At 36.7% G+C, this 23,399-nt stretch overlaps 1 protein-coding gene across 1 annotated transcript; it reads right to left on the reverse strand.

Moving 5' to 3' along the window:
• Window positions 1-2,304: 2,304 nt before the first annotated feature.
• Window positions 2,305-22,796, reverse strand: LOC106166843 (transient receptor potential cation channel subfamily A member 1). The gene is made up of 24 exons (XM_087009461.1): window positions 22,525-22,796; window positions 20,702-20,867; window positions 20,146-20,354; window positions 18,083-18,271; window positions 17,600-17,818; window positions 17,123-17,216; window positions 16,636-16,831; window positions 16,193-16,376; window positions 15,744-15,851; window positions 14,956-15,044; window positions 14,330-14,476; window positions 13,777-13,888; window positions 13,289-13,425; window positions 12,400-12,521; window positions 11,890-12,036; window positions 11,451-11,551; window positions 9,863-10,041; window positions 9,343-9,502; window positions 7,485-7,619; window positions 6,992-7,192; window positions 6,491-6,694; window positions 5,990-6,058; window positions 3,624-3,782; window positions 2,305-2,612 (listed from the first exon to the last, which is right to left on the reverse strand). The coding sequence occupies exons 1-24, from the start codon at window positions 22,684-22,686 to the stop codon at window positions 2,394-2,396; spliced, it is 3,708 nt and encodes a 1,235-aa protein (XP_086865587.1). The 5' UTR covers window positions 22,687-22,796; the 3' UTR covers window positions 2,305-2,393.
• Between the last annotated feature and the right edge of the window lie 603 nt (window positions 22,797-23,399).

Below are 23,399 nucleotides of genomic sequence, written 5' to 3' on the forward strand. Positions count from 1 at the left end.
TCCTACTAAGTAGAGCCGCATTTTGCAACTGAACGCATTTTGCAACTGCAACGCATTTTGCAACCAAAGAAAATCGTGAAAACGCATTTTGCAACTGCAACGCATTTTGCAACCAGGATTTTTTTCTAAGTTCCTAAAACAGTTTGAGGTACGAAACAGGTAGAAATGGAGTGGGGACGGGTTTGCTTCGACGAGGTACGCTGAAACTGGTCAGGTTGCCTCTAGGGCGGGGAAAATATATAATCTATTTCACATTGTAATTTCTTATACCATTAGGGTTAGGAAGTTGAAACGTCAGGGAATAAAGAAAGATATTGTTAGGCATGTACATAGGGGTGTGGCCGTCCCTAGGGGTGGTTGATTGTAATTTTACATTGTATTTTCTGTTATCTACCCTTATATCTTTAGAATTAGGAAATAAAAGCGTTGGGGATTAATACATCATCGTAAGAAATGTGCGTGGGCACTTCAGATTTTTGGGGAGTTGGGGTGTGTTTTTCTCTGGGGTGGTTGAGATCGTTAGAGATGTGCTTGGGCACAACGGAATTTTTGGTGACTTGGGGAGTGGCCGTCCCTGGGGATGGTTACTTGACTGTAATATTTTCACCGTAATTTCTGTCATCTCTTTCTCGACCATTCGAGTTAGGAACATGAGTCTTTGGTGCATGGGTACAGGGGAATTTTAGTGTGACTTTGGGTGTGACTGTCCCTCAGGGGATGGGGTGATTGGTGGCATGTCAGACAATTAAGCTGATTCCACTGATTGCACTTAAGTGAGATCCCCTGCAGAGTTGGACCGACCCAGCTAGTAGGATGTGTGAATCTGAAAGCGGTCTTCGAGTTAAGAATGAAGGTGAATGCAAAGAAAGCAGCAGACAGCACTTAATAACAGACCTTTAGCGGTGTGCTTGGATGTAGGTCAAGTTAATTAAAAACCCATGCAAGACCCCATACTTTCAAGAATCTTTGTGCATAGCCTCTGTATAGCAACACACATGCTAATTACTATTTATGATTAATTAACATGTTTGTTTCGTATTAAGACACAGCGGCTAGTTGAATGCCAGGATTTCCGAGTGTGTAGGGCCTTGTGGTTGGCATGGATCAAAAGGAGCAGCTTTAACTGGATTCTTTGACCTATATTCATGCCTATGACTGTAAGTCCGTTTAGTGCTATGTGCGCTGCTGCTGTTCTCTACATTCCTCAAAGACCCATGCACATTCATAAAAAGTGACTGGTTTATCAATCCCCAACGTTTCAAGTTCCTAACTCTAAGAGTAGATAGTAGAAATAACGGTGCAAAAAATAGAATCAGCCACCCCCAGGGACGGCCACACCCATCAAAAACGCAGAAGGATCCATACATATCCCTAAAGACATGTTTTCAATCCCCATAGCCTTCCGTTCCTAACTTATATGGTCTAAAGGTAGATAGCAGAAATTACAACGTCTAATTGTATTCAACCACCCCCAGGACCACAACCTAAGTCAAAAAAAAATTAAATGCCCTTCAACATCCCAAATGATACTGTAGCTACGTTTCATGTTTTAACTCAAATGGCCGATACAATGGGTAGATAGCAGAAGATACGTTGTAAAATTAGAATCAACCACCCCCAGGGACAACCACACCCATGTCACAATAAATTTCCGAAGTGCCCCTGCATATTTCTTACGATAGTTTATTAATCCCCAACGTTTTTATTTCCTAATTCTGAAGATATAAGGGTAGATAGGAGAAAAATACGAAGTAAAAAGTACAATCAACCACCCCTAGGGACGGCCACACCCCCAATTAAAAAAAAATCCGAAATCCCATGGACATGCCTAAAAAAATGTTTATTAACGTTTAGACTTCCTAACACTAATGGATTAGGAAATTACAACGTGAAATAAGTTTTATATTATCGTCCACCCCAGGGGCAGCCTGGCCAGTTTCAGCATACATAGTAGAAGCAAACCCGTCCCCACTCCAATTCTACCTGTCTCGTACTTCAAGCTGTTTCAGGGACTTAGAAAAAAATCCTGGTTGCAAAATGCGTTGCAGTTGCAAAATGCGTTTTCACGGTTTTCTTTGGTTGCAAAATGCGTTGGAGTTGCAAAAAGCGTTCAGTTGCAAAATGCGGCTCTACTTAGTAGGACCGCATTTTGCAACTGAACGCATTTTGCAACCGGTTGCAAAATGCGGTCGGTTGCAAAATGCGGCTCTACAACTCTCGTGGCAAGTAGAACGGGCGGCACTTGATGACTAGAGTCTCTAGTTCCTTGGTACAGCATCTGGATAGTACCTTCGCGTTATTGCACCAGGAGTAATTTTTCAATATAGAAAATGGTATTCATCTTCAGTTACCCCTTGGGTCAATTATCTGCAAATATAACTTAACAACAGTACTTAAATTCCCAGAGAAGCCAAATTGACTTCATCCTGGTCATCCACAACCTCCTCTTCCTCCCAGTCGATCGCATTATGTTTCATCAGGGTCGTCATCATGGTCTCAATGTGCTTTGTACAGGATTTGAGGGCCTTCACCTCAGCCCTCACCTGTCCCTTCAGCTTCAAGATATCTGTTCTGGTCAACTTCTGTTGTTCCTCTATGAAATTGATGCGGTCCTGGAAGAGGAATTGTTGTACCAACAGCTGTTTTACATTATGTCTTGAAATTTTATTTTGTTTCACTCATGCTTGCTTCTTTAAAGGTTCAGCCTTACTTGCATGTAATTAAAACAAGAGACCTTACCATCTTTAATAGCTCTTCAGAAGCAAAAATCAGAGAGTGTAATTAACATCAGTGTCTCAAGTTACAACACAGAAAACTGGAAGCACTGACAATTCAGAGCGCCATGTACAGTGGTACAGTACAGTGTAAGGCCTAAAAGAGAGGCGATACTGCCTCCAGGTATTGTACCACCAGTTGGGGTAAGCTCATTTGTATGGAAAAAAAATGTGCTTCACAAGCTGTACAAAATGCAATAAACAAGAATTCTCAATTTTTGGCATCTAATGAAATCTCCACATATATGTGACTTTTCTCACATTTATAGTAATTTTTCAAATTTTGGTCAAGGGTGCATTGCAACGAGTGCCACACCTAGCCCAGTGCACCGACAAAGCCCAAAATTTACATGGATCAAGTTAAAATTATATGTGACCTACATCCAAGAGATGAGTTACACAGGCTCTTGTAGTCTAGGGGTGCATTCCCAGAGATTTAGATTGATCCAGAAATTTAGATTTAGATCGACCTAACTCCCTGGAGGTTCATGCTAAATTGCAGTCAGTTGAGTGCGCAGCATAGTTAATTACCCCCTTACAGCTTTTAGTAGGCAGGACAAATGCTTAAGCTGGCTAACCTGACAGTAATCTAGTTAGACTCCCCACTGGGATAGATCGATCTAAAATCTATGGGAATGGAGTCTAGGAGGAGAGCGTTAATGGTGATGTGGCAATGGAGCCAGCGAACGAGAGGGGTTAGGACAAAAGCCATTTGTACCACCAGTGCTGTGCAGGTGATATAATTAACAAAACATATTTGTTGCATATATACTACACGGCTCTCTATAATAAGTTTACAAAATACTATACTCAGTCTTTAAGTTTATATGGAAATTAATATATACTTACCAGCTCTGGCTGCAACATATGTGCAACGGATGCAGATGTCAAGGGCTTATCCTTGGTAAACCAGCTCTGTTGTTTAGGCTTCAGTACCTCTTGCTTAATTACCATCCTTTTCCGGTATTTGATAGGTATTTGATTTTCCACATCTAATGCCAAGTCAACCTGAAAATGGAGATCTCTTCATAAATTGACTCTACAGCCAATGTCTTGACATTAATCTGTATATAACAAAGATTAACCAAAACAAGGCAGCAAAGCTGTCAAATGTACAGACAAAAAAACAGAAAATAAAGATGCAAATAAGTGAAAAATTAAATTTTCACAAAAAACTGTTAAATTGCCAGAAAAATTTACCAAACAGACTGCATTGCCTATTGAAGCTGTATGTTAGACCCATGTTTCTTTCCTGTAAGTTTGAGAACAGTAAGTGACATGATTTCCCTTAAATGGTCATCATAGGAGCAGTGCCCAAAATAGGGGTTTCTTCAAATTTTGATGCAACATTACATAATGTTGAATAGCATGATGACAATCAAATGTTATTAATAAAATATTAGTAACATGGACATTCAGAAAATGTGACAAGCAAAAGTCTTCAGGATCATGGAACTTTAAAGTCACACCTTGTAAATGCCAATATGTAAAAAATTAAATTTTCACAAAAAACTGTTTAACTGCCAAAAAAAAAAAAAAAAAGAAAAAAAAAAATACCAAACCGACTGCATTGCCTACTGAAGCTGTCTTTTAGTCCCAGGTTTCTTTCCTGTAAGTTTGAGAACAGTAAGTGACATGATTTTCCTTAAATGGTCATCATGGAAGCAGTGCCCAAAATAGGGGTTTCTTAAATTTTGATGCAATATTACATAATGTTTAACAGCTTAATGACCATCAATTTTTACTTATAAAATATTTGTATCACAGATATTCAGAAAATATGACTAGCAAAGGTGTTCAGGCCCATGGAACTTCAAAGTCACACCTTGAAAATGCCAAAATGTAAACAAGACAGCACTGTTCTGAAATGGGTTTATTTCCATTTTTAACACTTTTTTAACATAAAACAAAATAAACATTTTACTGCCATTTTTATATGACCAACTAAGAAAATTGATGAGATGGGAAAACTATCAATAGAACAGTGTTAAATGTCCAATTTCCTCCATTCTGAGATTCTGAACATAGTGGATGATTGAATCTGACAAACTGCAATGATATGAGTTTATTTCCATTTTTGACACTTTATTACACAATACATGATAACAAGTTTACCATGTTTTTTACATAATCAACTAACAATGTTGTAAAGATGCAGGAAATATCAAACAAACACTTTTAGGCATCTTATTAGTTAAATAATGAGACTGTTAACATGCCTAATAATTGAATCTGAAGACATGTGAAAAAACAGTATAACTTCTAAAATAATGGCCCGATTATGCTGATTTTCGAACTCATCCTGCTTTTTAGTAAGATTGACCACTCCTGTGAGTATAATTACAATTGGCCAATCCGTTTTTCTTATATTGTGTTATCAGTGTTGCATTTATATTGAAAATAGTGAAAAAACAGCATAAATTCCCTAAAAATGGCCCAATCATGCTGATTTTCAAACTTGACCTGCGTATTATGAATATTCATCAGTTCTGTAAGTTTCAAGTCAAAAGGTAAAATGGTTTTCTACTTATCGTGTTATCGGTGCTGCATATATGCTGAAAAAAGTGAAAAAACAGCATAAATTCCCTAAAAGTGACCCAATCATGCTGATTTTCGAACTCGACCTGCGTATTATGAATATTCATCAGTTCTGTAAGTTTCAAGTCAAAAGGTAAAATGGTTTTCCACTTATAGTGTTATCGGTACTGCATATATGCTGAAAAAAGTGAAAAAACAGCATAAATTCCCTAAAAGTGACCCGATCATGCTGATTTTCGAACTTGACCTGCGTATTATGAATATTCATCAGTTCTGTAAGTTTCAAGTCAAAAGGTAAAATGGTTTTCCACTTATCGTGTTATCGGTGCTGCATATATGCTGAAAAAAGTGAAAAAACAGCATAAATTCCCTAAAAGTGACCCGATCATGCCGATTTTCGAACTTGACCTGCGTATTATGAATATTCATCAGTTCTGCAAGTTTCAAGTCAAAAGGTAAAATGGTTTTCCACTTATCGTGTTATCGGTAAAAGTGCACGGCGACGACGGCGACGACGGCGCCGACGGCGACGACGGCGACGACAGACACAGATGATGGCTATATGTACAGACACATCTGTGTCTGTACATAATAAAAAAGGTTTACAAGATTAATCTGATTAACATGTGAAATGAAGTACTGTAACAGTAGAATCTGTAGTCAAGTAAATATATCACCTGCATAGCTAGTCTTTTTAATACAGCCTGGTCCTGGACAGCTTTAATATCATCTACAGCCAAACCAACCTGGGGAAAATCATATTGCGAAATAGTCATACTTACGTTTTATAAATCCATTTTCATTTGATTTGTAATTCTTCACTATATTTCCCACTTTTACCCCTTTTTAATACATGTAGAGAAAATGAAGCTTCACCCCCCCCCCCAAAAAAAAAAATAAAATAAATAAAATAAAATAAAATAAAACTACTGTAACAAAAAATTGATTAAGCAAAATTTAAGAAATATGAAATTAAATTTTTACTTGTGAAATATGAGTCACAGTGGTTGGAAATTTGGAAAGTGCTTGAAAATAACTTATTTTATTAAGTGATTTCTTTCCAAAAACCACAATACAATATTCAATACAGGTGCCAGTTTTATGTGTAGTATACGTATATCTAAGTCATAAAATATCTTCAAACACACAAATGCATTCACATATTTGTTTCACCTCACCAGTAAATTCATGATAAGGATGGACATGAGAACCAAGAAGAGAATAAAGATGGTATATGTGACCCCCTCATAGTAGACCTGATCACTGTGCATGTTTTGCCCCTCAGGTGTGATCTCTGTAGTGTATTGAGTATCAAACTCAAACTCTCCTATCATCATTACAGTTGTCTTCAATAAAGATCTGGCTGGAGAGCTGAATGACGCCTGAAATCAAACTTTAAGTGATGAGAATTAAGTTCTTAATTAAATGTGATCTAAGTTATATACAGTAGGTACACTTTGAAATCTCAATTGGTCATGCTTTTATTTTTCAAATATATTGGACTTGCATGGGTTTAATAATATTTTATAAAAGCTGATGAATGCAATCACAGATATTGTTCTGCAAAACAGCACATACACAATTTATATGGTCTGGATGGTGTGCAAGTGGAATGATCATTTAAGCTGGACTATATAATATTTAAGGTACACAACAAGAATGTCTTTTTTTCTCCTCACTTGGTTTTTCAACAACACATGGAAGGTCAATCCAAAGGCCACTATGAACAAAACAAAGACAAGGAAGAATTGGCAGAAGGTCCAGAGGATGTCTGTGAACATCACTACATAGATTCCAAATCTTGGCAACTTTCTTATGAACAACAACAGCTCAATCCAGGCCAGGAATAGTGCAATGGCTCCCACGTTCCACTGCCATGGCTAAATGTTGACAGAGAATATCTTTGGGTACACAAATTTAAAAAATCTTGAATATATTTACATATAATGTTAACACTTAAAATTTATATTTTAAACTTGCATAAAACTGTATAAAGGAAAAGTATTAACAAACAAAATGGAACTTAAAGGATAGGGAATTTAAAAAGGCACAATTGCATATTTCATTTATTTATTAATCAGAATGACAAAAAGATAACCCAATGGCATATTTTTATTCTTTTTCATCAATAATGTAGTTAAAACAAATAAACACAATTGCATCATTACTCACATGCCTGATATGAGGGTTGCTCATCTGACATGAATCCCAGTCCATCACCAGTAAGAATGCAGGCACATATATCAACCATTCAATAAGGTTTTCTACATTCACATAGCTCATCTTTGAGTAGCATATTTGATACAACTGTAAAAAAAATATTTGAAATTTACATGATTTCATCATCTTTAAAATAACCTGGAACTTCATCTTAATAACTGGGAACACTGACAGTTGCAGTTAAAGAACAGAGCATGAAGTTACAACTTAATTCAAATAAAAGAAAGGGGTAGACAGGGTAATGTCTCCTTATCACCAAATTTTTTCAACTTGTATACTGAAAAAATATTCAGAGAAGCTGAAGATATGAAAGCTGTGAATAAAGAAGGAATCATTATAATTAATAATCAGAGATATGCAGATGGTACAGCTTCATAAACAGAAACTAATTCAGAATTACAAAAGTTAGTAATGATCAGTCAATGAAAACCCTACGGAATGGAAATAAAGCAAACAAAAACAAAAGGAATATTAATGAGGAGAAAAAAATGTGTAGAGAATAGAAATTGCAAGATTTAGCATTTTTAATTTTAGTGAAAGTTATATATAAAGTTCAAGATACATTAGCATCAATCTTTGGCTGTCTATCATTAAATGTTAACACTTTTATACAGCTCAGAGATATTGACACTAACAAAACAACAATGGAAAAAACGTAAATGTTTGAAATGTGGGTGTATAGAAGGATGTTTAAAGTATCATGGACTGAGCAGAAAAGAAATGAAGGGTTGCTACATAATCTATAAAAATTAAAAGGTCATCATTATTACACCACCAAGAAAATCAGAGAAGAATTTCATCAGCTGTGTTATGTTATAAAAATAATGTGATTTTTTTCTTCAGTCAACAGCTAATATTGAGATCTCAATATTAGCTGTTGACTGAAGAAAAAATCACATCGTTCTCACCACCAAGAAAAGAAATCCACCTTTAGCTTATTTTGGTCTCATCATGAAAAAGATAATTTGCATTGGTTGCTGTTGGCAGGAAAAGTGTGAACAACAAGAACAACATGGATGGGCAACAAAAATGAATGGACTAATTAAAAAAATATAGTGAACAATGGCGCAAGATTGAGAGGAATAGTGATCCATGGCAGCCAATCTGCTGACAGTGGATGGCACCCAAATGAATGATGAATGAATCATCTTACACCCCATTTCCATAGATTTTTAGATCGATCTATCCCTGTGGGGAGTCTCACTAGATTACTGTCAGCTTGGCCGGCTTAAGCGTCTGTCCTGCCTACTAAAAGCTGTAAGGGGGTAATTAACTATGACCCCATTTCCAGAGATTAAATCGATCTACTTTAGATTGACCTAACTCCATGGGGGTTCACGCTAAATAGCTGTCAGTCGAGCGGACACAAAAGATAATTACCCCCTTACAGCTTGTAGTAGGCGGGACGGACATTAAAGCCGGATTATCTGACAGTAATCTAGTGAGACTCCCTGTGGGGATAGATAGATCTAAAAGCTCTGGGAATACAGCCTATGGTGCCCGCTCGGCTGACTGCAATTTAGCGTGAACCCCCAGAGATTTAGATCGATCTAAATCCTAATCTTTAGATCGATATAAATCTCTGGGAAAGCACTCTTAGTCCTCATGTTTATGTAAGATTATATAAATATATATTTTGCCACTATGAAAATAAGTTGCTGCAATTATAATTGAATTTATCTATCTCAGATTTCATTTAAATAATACTTACATCGAGTCCTCAAACATTAAAATACTGCAGTATTTTAGCCTTAACATACAACTTTTACCCATGGTATCAGAATTACAGTGTATTTCCCAATTATTTTACCTCCCTGAATGTTGTAACTATGGCTAGTGCCAGAACTATCCACTTCCCTATGGTTCCAAACAACAGAAATGCTATGGGATACTGTACTGGCTGGTGTAAGCCAAAGCTGGCCAGTTCCTGACAGGATACTGCATTGATATCAGTCCCATTCCAGGCAGTGCTAGAAAAAGTGAAAAAGACAAAGAAGGCACTTTGTTTTATCATTTTGCAAATAAATAAATGATATTTCCTCTTAAAACCAGCACAAGTGATTTTGATTTTCATGATCTGCCCCACATTTACAATCTTAGTCTCTCTTAATCTCATCTATAAAATAACAACCAACGAGCAGACATGGTGGATTACCAAATAAATAAATAAATAAATAATGTGGGTTTAAGCATTATTTGTCTGTGATTGTTATCTGATGAATGAACTCCTACAATTGTTATCTGGTGAATGAACTCCTACAGCAGAACTGACCCTCATTATAATTACTGACCAATCATATAATTATTATAAATACTTTCAATATACTTACTAGTTCACCAGCATATATGGGGGTTCATGGACTAGCATATAACCTGTCAGAAATGTCAGGAAGACACTGTAAATGATCAGATTGATATAGTAGAAGGCAGCTCCAAATTTTTGCCACTTGTGTTTCAGCAAGCTGGCTACCAGTGGGTGACTCAACAAGTCCTCTCTTTTTGAGGACACCTGTAATATTTCAGCATAATGAAATAATCATAAACTATAGATACATGTATATGAGCAGAATATATATCACTTACTTTTTAAAATATTTTGCATGGTTTTAAGAACCAGTGCTTTAATTGTGATTGCAATTGTGATTGCCAAATGATAATTGTATGAATGGGTGCATGACAATTATGTTTGATAGTCCAAAACTTGTTAATTAACATGTTCATTGGTCCGAAGGTTCTTTAGTCTGAATTCAGGTTCACTGATTGGTCTGAAGGTTCAAATACCGCATGGGAATATGCAATAGTCTGAACCCAATGACAGAATGTACAGATATGGTGTACAGTGTATTACTGCATTATCATGCATTACTCCTAGAGTGCAAGCACCAAAATTGCAAATGATTTGGCCATGCAGCTTTCACTGTTCCTCTCCTTGTTTGTTTTTGTTTTTCTTGACTCGCGATTGACACTATTTCAGATGAGCAGAAGATATGAGTACTGATCAAATAAAGCTTTCAAAGACTCCAAGTCATAACATATAGTACACAAGTATTAATGCATATTTCCAACATTTTACAAATAACTGTGTTTTATTATAATAACATAATTATACACATTTCAGTCTTTAGGTATTTGACCCAGGCAATTGAGGTGATAACAGCTATATGTCTGGGGTACTGAAATGTCTCGATCAGCCGCTGGTTATCTAAGGCACACACTTTTATTTGTTATGAGCAATGTTTTTGGCAACTATTTCCATTGAGCTATGTCAGTGAGAAGTCATTCAGTTTTTTGGCTGCAGTGATTTACGTACCCGCATTGTTCCCTAGTGCAGTTTTGGCATACCAGACCTCAACAGAGTGGACAATTTAACAGGAAATGAATTTCATCATAAAGCTTTTCATACTCTGGTAGAGTTTCCCAATTTTCAACATTCTCAATTGTCCCACTTCTATCATCACTAGAGCGGCTAAAATGGTGTGAATCAGATTATTTTCCTGGAATTGGTTTTGGAATACCTTTTGTGTTGGTAATATGATCATGTCAATTTTTGAGAGTAACCTTTTTAACAAACAAAACAAACAAAAATTTACATGGTATGACAGTTACAGGGACTGATGTTCCAGATGATGTCTGCAAAAGGAGAAAACGTTGTTGTCCTTGGTCCTACTTTAAACTAATGAATTAAGTTTCAGACCAATTATAAGACCGTTGGACTAACAATTTAAACTCGATGTTTGGACTATTAGATGACCTTCAGATCAATGAACAATTTTATTTTTTAAAAAATTGATGAAAATGTTAAGAATCTTAAATTTGGACAAATGAAACTTAGGACCAATGAACCTTCAGAATATTGAGATTGAACATGCAGTACAGATGTGACTAAATAATGTTGCAATATATATATATAACATATACCATAATCTGCAATGGATGGTTTTTCTTCAAAATTCTTGAATCCTTCGAGTAGGGGGGGACATCAGGTTTAATGATATGCGTGTCTTCATCATAAATTGAATCTGAAAGACAAACACAGAGCTGCAGTAATTATACATATATATGTATATCTCTCCCCCGAGCAAAACATCAGCTGGAACAGGAGCCCAGGCTGCCAGAGAGACTGCCAGGGAGACTGCTCTTTAATTTGCAGTCTGGGGCTCCAGTGTGCAACTGTCTTCTTGAGCAGGCAGACTGCAAAGGGGGCTGCAATAACTTTAACTTTTTTGCAGGGGACTGCAAATGAAACTGAAAAAACTGTCATTTTCAGAGGATTATGTACACCTTGACACCACTATATAGCTCTCTTATCGAAACCGGCAACTGAATAAAATTGTATATCATGGACAGTTTTTCTTACCTGAGCAGGATCCATCATCACTCTTCTCTCCCCAGTCTGCAAACGTGTCATCCAGGTATTCATAGTTGAATATTATTTCACAATCTGAGTTTTCAAGGTTGGTCATGTTGGGTTTCATGCACTTGTTAAACACTTTCTCTGCAACATCTGCTTAAAATTAAATAACCATGCATTTAAATTGTCGTCCTTTGTACCCCTTTTAGACGCTTTCTTTATACATGTATCCTTGTATCTAAGATCTAATATACCTGTTTATTAGATCTTAGCTTGTATGCACAATCACTTGAAATGTGGCAACGGTGGTATAATGGGATGAAAAACTTTCAACAAAAATAAATTCAACAAATGGAGAATTACATTCAAAGTAAAACTTTCTGTCATGGTGTGATTAACATGTTAGAGTTATGTCTCTTGATCATATCTGATAAGAAAACAACTTTACAGAGATTTATTTTACAGACAATGAGAATTCTTTACTCTATATCATAGTGTTCAAGTAAACTTCCTTACCTGGCATTTTGCGGATTAGTTTCCTAAGGGGAGTGTCCTTTCCTAAATCTTTGGAAACTGCTGTTTGGTTTTTCATAGCTTCTTCCCACTTGTCCGACTTAACAACTGCCATGGCAACATTCCTATAATAATATATTATAATAATAATATACTTATTATTATTATTATTATTCCTTTATGACCATGGATACAACCACATTTTGTACAATGTCTATATACTAATCTATTATTATTTAGGCTAACATAATAATTATTATGAACCAATACATAATATACTGTTGAATGCATGATAAAATTTTGAAATGAACAATTTTCTACAATTATTGACTTCAATGTTGATCAAATACCCCAGCTTTGGGTAGAATACCATTTTCTGGTGACCGAAATACAAAGTTCATAACTGTTTTATTACATGAACGTCAGGCTAAAACATCAAACTACATAGCATTATACAAATAAATAAGCAACAAAGTTACATAAATAAATTAATGGGCAGCACAATTACACATATGTGTTTATTATATTATTATATTATGTAATGTTACAAACCATGTATCTGGTAAGACACGCATGCAGTGAATTGCACTATAATTATTATAATGCACAATCCCATTCTCAAAGTCAACTACACAGCAAGATAATTCTAGAACGATATTATTGATCCAAAAGAAAAGAGAATTAATCTCCGCAGACAAGCTATAGGTTAGATAACTTTCAAAAATGATTAAAATAAATGAAAAAAATATTAAAGACTGCATCATTATAACATGATTCCAGCAGCGTAATTACATAATAGGAGGATGAGTAACACATATACTGTGTTACAAAAACTGATTAAATTAAATGAGATAACATGTACAATAGTGTGAAAGCCTTTTGTCCAACTTACTCATGGTTGCAATCTATAGCCATATCCAGGCAGTTTAAGCCATTTTGATCTCTCTGCGCTATGTTTGCACCCATCTTCATTAGAAATTCAACCATCTCTGTGTGGCCACCCTTGGCAGCCAAATGAAGAGGGGTAACCTGAAAAATTAAAAGTTTTCAATAAGGGCTTTGCACTTATAATTAATTGTCCTCTCAAGTCATTTTATGGCAAACTTTACATATAGCCTGCCAGAAAATTATGATTGTTAAATAAACATACTGGTTTATTGCTTTAAAGATAAGATAACAAATTTAAAGTGTTGTATTAAAAAACAAGTGAAACCCAATGCAAGGATGTTTTAGTAGGATACAGAGATGTTTGGCCTAGTCTGCTGCATTCTTCCTAATTTTGTTATTGTCTTGGAGGTGTATTTGATGCAGGAAATAAAATATCCTTAACAGTTACACAAAATTAAAGAACAGACATTGCTCTTTTGTCTCTACATGTACCTTTTCTTTATCAAGTGGATCAATGGGACTGTGTGCCTTCAGCAGTGTTTCTGCTGCCTTCACCTTGCCCATGTAGGCAGCACAATCAAGAGCTGTCCAACCTTTGGCATTCCTAGGAATGACAAACACAAGTGAAAACTATGGTTAACTTCTATTATTATAATTAAAATGTGCTCGCTTATACAGCAAAATGATTGCAGGACAAATCCTTAAGCTTGTTTTGTTTTTTTGTTCAGTACATAAATTGCCAATGCAAAATATTTATTGCATTTTTGTGACATATTTAAAAAACTAAGCTTGGTTTGATGGCAATTTATAATACTTAAAATTGTTTGTACTAGCAGTTCGTGATTGTTTCTCACTGAGAATTATTACACAATAAATGTTTAATTTTATGCAGTTGTGTAGGAGTGAATAAAAATATGTATAACTCGAGACATCTGAATGAGAAATAAATGGGTCACCCATTTGAATAAAACTCCAAAATGCAAATGCACATATGCACATGCACACACCCACACGCAACTTACAGTCGGTATAAGGATACTGTTACCTAGTCTCCACACCTGCCCCGAGGTCCAGCAGCACATCCATCACTCTCTGATGACCAGCCAGAGCAGCCAGGTGGAGAGCTGTGTTTGAATCCTCATCTCCATCATATATTATTGTCTTCTGCTTGTTCACAAGCTCTCTTACAACTCTGTTAAAAAAAAACTGTGATTATTTGACATTTTACTATTGGTTGTTACCATTTATTGATGAAATCATATGTATTGTACTTCCTGCTGAATATGATATGGATCATTTATTTGAAAACTCTTAGCAAAATATCAGGCCTGCTGCAAATTTGCAGTGAATCTTGAGCAAGTTTGTTCCAATAACGCTGCAAACTGCAATGCCTTCTTACAAAAAATTTGCTGCAATATGGCTGCAAATAAGCAGCAATCAAATTCTTCTTGCAAACTTTTCATCTTGCTTAGGGACTGAACTGATATAAGTATAAAACATTGCCCTATTTTTGCATTCTTCCATGTGACTGTAAACCTTGTAATATAATAATAATAATTTTTCATGCAAATAGATAAAAACCATGACATTTTTTTTCATATCGATGCATGAGATCTAAAATTCATAATTTTCATCTTTAAAATACTGATAAACAGATTAATACAAACTCACAGTGGTTGATCATACATAGCAGCTAAATGCAGCGGCGTCTGTTCATCTTCATTTTTGTCGTCCACCATGGCATTGTGCTCCATAAGCAACTGATAATATAAGAGAATGTTCATAAATTCTGACTTTAAAAAATCACCAAACACAATATTCAATGATGATTCAATTAATGAGAAAAAATAAACATTTTGAAAATGAAAACAATGAAAATGCCAGATAACAATTTCTGGTGTTATCTTGAAAGACACTGACATTCAGGTATTTGGTAATACTGTAAAAAACAAGATTGACTTCTTTCTGGTCAATATGTTGCTTTGCAGACCTCACAAAAGTGATGCATGTATAGGCCTATACCTGTCTCCACATCGATTTTAGGTCTACAAAACAGCATATTGACCTCAGCCAAAGTCAATGAATGCCCTTAGCAAAATGAAGTTTGCAGCAATATTGCAGCAAATATGCTGCAAACTAAAAGTTTGTGGCAGCCAGTTTGCAAGAGTTTGTAAGAAAAAATTTGTATTGCTGCTAACATCTCAAGATGATTTAAAGTTTGCAGCAGGTCTGCAAACAAGTCTTTATATGTTCCAGCAAATTTGCAGCAAATTAACAGCTACTTTGCAAGAAGTTTGCAGTAAGTTTGGAGGTGGGTATTTATGTTCTTGCACATTTGCTGCAAATATGCAGTAAATTAGCAGCAAATTTGTACATGTAGCATATTTGCAGCAATTAAATTTCTCAGGGAATTTGCAGCAGTCCAGATATTTTGCTAAGGGTGTATAGCATATTGGTACCTTTACACAGTTGATGTGGCCCAACTGTGCAGCAATATGGAGTGGGGTGTTGCCATAGCGATCAGGTTCATCAATCAGCTTTGTTACTTTTGGGTTTTTCAGCAGAACCTGAAACACAGAAAATACCATATCATATTCAAGAATGGCTTTACTGACACATGGTACAAGCTGGAAAAAGAAATGAATGGAATGCCCGCAGTAGATGGGAAGTACATATGCCATTGGAAATAAGGGCTTAAGGAGACTATAAGGAGTGCAAAAAGTTGTAACTTCTTGAGGAGTGATAGAAGCAGATTGTCTATTATGTTAAGTTCCCTTCTGCTTGAAAAATTATAACTCTCTATTCAAATTCTGCCATGAATGTTGAACCTCAATAACCTGGGCAATGAGTTTTCTATTTTAAAAAAAATCTGTAATTCTTCCGAACAGACAGAGCTGACTTAAGCTACCTGAAGACAGCTGACATGATTGTTTTCTGCAGCCCAGAAAATGGCAGTTTTCTCATTCTTGTCCGCTGCACTAGGGTCGGCGTTGTACTTGAGCAGAACCTTGATCACCTCAGGATTTCCCCAACATGCTGCCAGCAATAGTGCGGTGCAGTTATCCTCATTACGCTTCTCAATGTCTGCATTGCTATAGCAATGTTATAAAGAAATGGTAAAATTTAGATATCAAACACCCCAGTATACACCTAAATGTCAAAAGCATTGTACCTATTTAGTTCCAATGGGCTCTGGTATCAGTATAGGCCTACTCCTCCTTCACATCGTGCAACAGACGCTAAAAGGGTGAGGGGCGCATAGAAACTGAATACTTCTTGAATAGTAATAATCCTTTAAAAATGAACAGAAAGGCTTTTCAGTACACAGCACTACAGTGATCAATTATTAACCTTTTCAGTAAAAGCTCCACTACTTCGGGGTGGTCATTCTCTGCAGCTTTATGGAGTGGTGTCTCCTGGTTGTGGTTAAGAGCGTCCACTCTAGCATTACTGTCCAGGAGCAGCTGCACGACCCGTACATCTCCACCAACAGAGGCAAGGTGGAGCGGAGTGGATAAGTATTTGGATGTTTCATTATCAAGCCCACCTACAATATAGGGAAAGGAGTCAAATAATGCACACAAGTTCCCCTAGATCACAGTTTTAGCAGAGATTGTGACTTATTTAGCAGAGATTATTAGTTTTTTTTTTTTTTTTTTTTTTTTTTTTTTTTTTTTTTTTTTTGTGGAGATTGGATTGAGATTTTTATACATCATGTTCAGGGATTAAAACCACAAATAAAATATAGTTCATGCAATACACTTGGATATGTAGGCTACTGGTAAGTAAATGCATGTAAAATTAAGTTTAAATGAGATATATACGTGCATGTACAAACCTTTTTCTATAATTAATTTGGCCACTTCATAATGACTATTGTTGACTGCAAGATGAAGGGCTGTATTCTGTTCTACATTCTGATCTGTTACCATCTAGAAAATAAACAACAGTTAAGGAAAAAATTATCAAGTTCTAATACATTGCAAAAAAACGCCAAATTTAAGTATGCAGAAAAAAGTTGCATAGAGTAATGAGTAAAAATTCCGAAGCTTTATTGCCACTTCTTTAAGCTGTCTTTACGAATGCTAAATGAAACAGGCACTACCTCTCTTGGAATGTCTACCATCTTGTGGACATAAATATATATCCTTTTGTACGCTTAACACACTTTAAAAAATTGATCCTAAAATGAAATGTGAAATTAAGGCCTGTCTTTCTAATACTGATACAACTTAAAGAGTATTTGTTTGCATTAGTTTTAATTAAGACAGGAGCAATTCAACCATAAAACTCATCAACTGCCAATAGTTTATACCTGTGACAAAGTAACCCAACCATCTTTTTTCTGTCCTGCATCAAACAACATGCCGACAATCTCAATATTGCCCTTCTCCGCTGCCAGGTGAAGTGGAGTACATGACTCATGATCAATGCAACGCAGGTTTGCCCCAGCTTCTATGAGAATCTGTGCCACCTCCACACAACTATGGGCCGCTGCTAAGTGCAGCGCCGTCATCTGCTGCTTATCTGCGGCCTGAAATAAAGAATAAGATATTGAATGAAATCAGGTATCATTTTACATGCTTTAACACTCTATTTAACTAAAATATCTTAGTTTATACTATAGAAGACAATCATATTGCACATTGCCTAAAGGCCAATTAAAACCATAAAACTGTTACAAACCAAAATCTTTTAGAAATGGTCATTTTCAGACTGTTTCAGAGGACACTTTTAAAGACATCTATCTGGCAATTTATAAATATGAATGTCTTTTATCCGATTCCAATCTGCCTACCTCTATATAAATATCTGGCACACTCAGTAGTTCTCTGCAAACACGGTCATTCCCTCGCATGGCAGCAAAATGGAGTGGGGTCAGACCATAGTAATCCTGAGCATTAACATTAGCCCCTCGTTCTATTAAGTATTTTACAACACTTGGCTGATTATCCAGTTCATCATCAGATGCTGCCTCTTCTCTCACCTAGAACAATACATGCACCTTAAGAGCCTTTGTTAGGACCTTGTGACTTCGTGATCCATTATTAGTATCAGGTTACATTTATTACATGAAATCCCACCATGGTGATATCATTAGCCTCTGTTTAATTAGCGCACGTAGCATTATGATAGGATGCCTAGTTGTTTAATTAAGCCAAAATGCAAAAGGTGTATTTAAGAAAGAATGAATTATACTTGAGTGGAGACTTGGGAGCAAGGCTTTTCCCAGAATTGGGGTACAGGCAGACCAAAATCGCCATTTGTAATTTCTTTCAAAATTTTAGGGCGTCAACTTTTGCAAGGTGGGGGTTGGGGTTTAAAGGAAAATGAAAAAAATTTTAAAAAATAATTAATTTCAAGGGGGAAGTGGGGTTAAAAATAATCGATAACGATCTCCAGCGAACGAACTCCCTTGAACGAACATGAGGATTGCCTTCTCGTCTCGCTTGGACCAAGAGCGATCTCTGCCTGACCACCTTCCACATGTACAAGGAAGGCTTTTTGCTTCTCGTTTAAGGGTCCCATTGGACATTTTGTTACCCGTGAAAGCTATTTTTAATACTGCGAGATGCAAGAAACGTTAATTTTATTAAGCGAGATCCGTGAAGCACCCCATTCTCGTGACACGTGAATGCGGCTTTTATTTTTCGCCCTTCGTGAAAGAAGTCATTATACCCAGGGATTCATGATTTTCAGGATTTTCGACTTGCATTATAGGTGAGATATGAATGAAGTTTTATTTACTGGGATTTGTGTATTGATTACTCCATTTCCCGTGAACTGTGATTAATATCTCCCATGCAATGGGACTCTCTCTCGTCTCGCTTGGATCGCGAAGGATCTCCGGCTGACGATCTTCCGCGAACAAAGTCCCATGATCGAATATGAAAATTGCTTTCTCGTTTAGCTCGGACAGCGAAGGATCTCTTACTAAGATATTAGAATTGCCTCCTCGTTTCGCTCGGATCGGTAACGATCTCCGGCTGACAATCTTTGCGAACGAAGTCCATTAAACAACTGCTAACGATTTCTTTCTGATCAATATGAAAATAGCCTTTTTGTCTATCAGCTAGCGTTGTCAGGTGCCGTAGCCTATGTATGAAGTTTATAGAAACATTTTTGAAATTGTGTTTTGTCAGCTTTAGGTAGTGGTTACGTCGTAACTGAACAACAGCGTGTACTACAATGAAGTATAATTAAACTCGGACGCATGATCATAAAAGCTGGGTACGTCCAATTAGTCTAAGGAAGCATTCACATCGAAAAGAGCCGAGGTCTAGTAAGGCCGCGACCTAAATATGGCGGACCTACATGAAAGGAAGGCCGCTTAATCCACTAATGGTCTCCCCACCTCTCACACGCCTTCACACGCGTCGTCCCTGCAGGGGCACACTAATTAGATCTCGGCTCAATTCAACCGGTCGAGGGACGACGCGTGGGGAGCCGTGTTAGAAGCGGAGAAACCATTACAGGATTAAGCGGTTTCCCTTTCATGTAGGTCCGCCACATTAAGATCGCGGCCTTATTAGACCTCGACTCTTCTCGATGCGAATGTTCTCAAAAAGAGTTTCGTGCGTGACGTCCACGGTCGCTCCGACAAGCCAAGCCGTCATTTAAAAAAAAATTCGTAAGTTGTCATGTACGTCTTTAGGCCGTCCAGTGATACCAGCGACCGTCCAAATGACGGCTGGACGGTTCGCTTGGAAAAAAGCTACTTTATTCGTTTGCAGCAGGAATAAATGAATGTAAATGTAAACCATTCGATCACAGCTCAAGAATAAACGGGGTGTAAATTCTTTCAAAAGGAAGGACATTCATATGATGCATAGGATATTGCATGGATATAAACAGTAATACCGCTCCATTGGGCACATCATCCCCATCTCCCCTCTCCTCCTCATTGCTCACTGCTGTTTCCACTGTGGCCTCACTACTAGCAGGGGTCAATGGTGCACCGTTGCCCTCTACCTCATCCAGGCTGTCAGTAGATTTGGTGCGCTTCATGCGCTTGCAACGGGCTGCGAGATGCAGGGGAGTCAGATCATCTTTTCCCTTTTTGTTCACATCTGAAATGCGTTTTAAAAACCATTAACATTTTTGAATTGTGCCTACCCCCAAAATCGGGATAAACTAAATTAATACACTCTATCTGGCAATCGGGGCTGTATTCTCTGACATTAAGAATTTGTGAACATCAGATATCTTAATGGCAATCTTGGTTATTTACAAACCTTTCAAAATGAGATTCATACGTGGAACTGAGGCTGTTGTATAAATAAGGCAAACCCTATGTCTTATATATAATTGGATGTATGCTCTATCAAAAACCCTTCCACTGTTTTTCCATAGCTGATTCCACGTAGTCTGCTAAAAGATTGATATATTTATTATTGAAGAACAAATATTTCTATACCTGCTCCTCTTTCCACCAGTATTTTGACCACCTCAAAATGATTGTACCGGGCTGCATAATGAAGTGGACTAAGTTTGCTTTCATCAAGAGCATTGATCTTCTTCGTTACATTGCCAAAGTTGTCCAGGAGATAAAGCAGCTTGTCTGGGTTGCCATCCCTGACACACTTTAGAGTAGTTATAAAATGAATTAGAAAATAATTTCATATAATTAAACAACAAGATATTTGTTAGACAGACATGGTTATTTTTCACCCCTGTTAATTGACAAATAAGAGGAAAAAATAAGTTATGTTGCTCAATAAATGTACACACACTGATTGAGCATTCATTGAATAAAATGGCTACATCCCTGTAGTTCCCCACAACGATACTCCTCTCCGTTACTCATCCGCACCGATACCTGCCAAAAAGATCTCCTTCGTGTATGAACGATCACTGGCAATCTGCTAGCGACCTTATGCAGCCGCTGTTTAAACTATGACAACCTCCTTGCGACAGAGGTTGCTAAAAGGTATATAGCCAAAAGGTAGCAAGCTCAGTGTGACCGAGGCTTTAGCCATGCGGTTACTGTTCTGTAGAGCACGTACTAAAATCAATTTATGCAGTGGTCATTCTTATTAGTCAATTCAAAAGAGTACAGAATCGGATAGTAAAAGCTGAGGCCAGAAAATGTATATGCTCACCACTAAAACCCCCCTTTCCCCTCACAAGACATTGCACAATAGATAATTTGTCAATTAATTTAACTGAACTGATTATGAGTCATATGACAACTTAGCCAGGGTGGTTCTATTGACACTGTGGATAGGTAAATATTTAGCCAAAGGGACACCGACACAGTGCAACAGGTATGAAATACCTATGGAATACTTAAATCAGAACTTATAAAAGTGTTAGTACATGAACTTTGGAAATTATGATTTAAACTTTTTTCTATTGGTGTAATCCCTATATATAAAATTATAAAAAAAATAATTTGTCAGAATTTCATTCTTTGATTTTCTTTATTATGATTGTCATATACTAATAATTTAATCATCATTAAAATATTTTTATTGGTTTATGCCTTAAATATGAAATTAGAATATTTTTTATTTATCAAAAATTCCCATTCTTCATTATCTTTGTCATATGCTAAGAATTTGTATTGTTGATTTACAAATGCTAGGACAATACAGGTCATCGTAAGTTTAATGATGAATCTCAAAGGAATCATACCACCTACCCCTCCTTTCTTTTTTTTTTTTTTTTTTTTTTTTTTTTTTTTTTTTTTTTTGAAGTGTCGTAGCTTGGTCTTCAAAGTAATTAAGCAATATTTGGGGCCTGTTTTATTTTCGACATCTTACTTTCTGACATTTCTTGCAAATGCAAGGTAGCTTTAAGCTTCTACACACTGTTTATTTCAATGTGAACTTTTACATATAAAACAAAAATGGATGGATTTCAGACAATCTACAGCTCAGGACACTTGAAAATTCCTCCTAGAGTCAGCAGGGTGTGGGTGGTTAGGGAAAAGACATGGAAGGCTTCCTTTATAATGATCATATTTGACTAATTCTTGTATCAGCAAATACGTGTATGTACATGTATGTACATCAAAATAGGAGTGCTGGAGACAGACATTTGGTATCACACAAAATGATAAGGAAACAACAGTTCAACAGGATATTAGAGTAGTAGGCCTATTATCATGGAAATATTGTAAACCAAAGTTCAAACAAAATCCAAATCTGGCCAAATACCTAGATCTTTAAGTCTCGCTTGTCGTAACTATCTCCAGACAGTTAAGTTCAGTCGCTACCTTTTGAACAAACAGCTTACCTGGTGGAGTGTTAAGGTAGGAGTGTCTTTCGGTTCTCCTCTCCGCATCCCAATGTTGGTCGACATCTCCATGTTATCTCTGCCGTGTTTTGGAACGTTTCTTTTCGAGACACCACCCGGCCCACCCCCTGGAACAAAGGAATCTACACTACGCCTGAACATTCTGTGTGTGTTTTGCCTTGGGTGTGTTGTCAGTGGCCGTTTCGACTGGGGTAAGATTGACGGATGATCTGGACTCTACCCACTCTGGACACAAACCCAAGACGTAGAAAATGTTATCGTAATCAGAGTAAACACTCCTATCATCTATTGGTTGTACGCGACCTAAAAAAAGCCACCGTTTTGGTGGATTCAATAGTACATAAAATACTAGTAAATGGTTGCTTCTACCGATGACTGCTTGAGAGTTCAAGCAATTTATAGCTTAATTGCAACTTGGAATGGTTTTGCCACAGGCTTATCTATTTGAAGTCTGTTAAATGACATACTAAAAATTTCAAAGAGTCCTTGCATGAGAAATATAACAAAAATCAAGATGGACGCCAAGGGCATAATAATACAGGGTGGTCCATAAGAATCGACCTATTTTACTTTCCATCTCCAACTTTCTTTTGCCAAAATGTTCCATAAGGATAACCATTTTTCCCTTACAAATTCTGCAGAAATTGTAAACATTCACCCTTACATCTCACGCAACACGAACATTAATTTGGCCACCCTAGTACTTGCTAGATCTCAGATTTCTTCCTTAGGGTGCACCTAAAGAAAAGAACCAATGTCAACAAGCCACAAATATTGGCATTTTCAACGTATGAAGAGAAGTAAGGAACAGTCGTACTTTTTTGTGACCTTGGGTAATTTGAGTAAATCCGAGG

This window comes from Lingula anatina, chromosome 3 (genome assembly GCF_051362555.1).
Source record: "Lingula anatina isolate TDL-2025a chromosome 3, LinAna3.0, whole genome shotgun sequence".
Classification (NCBI taxonomy): Eukaryota; Metazoa; Brachiopoda; class Lingulata; order Lingulida; family Lingulidae; genus Lingula; species Lingula anatina.

What these genes read in the sequence shown, in the direction of transcription:
- LOC106166843 (XM_087009461.1), bottom strand. Translation starts at nt 22,686, where the DNA reads ATGTTCAGGCGTAGTGTAGATTCCTTTGTTCCAGGGGGTGGGCCGGGT. An exon ending in GCTATGTATGATCAACCACT is followed by an intron (nt 14,477 to 14,955) that starts GTGAGTTTGTAT and finishes TTTTTTTAACAG; the next exon opens with AGTTGTAAGAGAGCTTGTGA. An exon ending in TAAAAAGACTAGCTATGCAG is followed by an intron (nt 3,783 to 5,989) that starts GTGATATATTTA and finishes CTCCATTTTCAG; the next exon opens with GTTGACTTGGCATTAGATGT.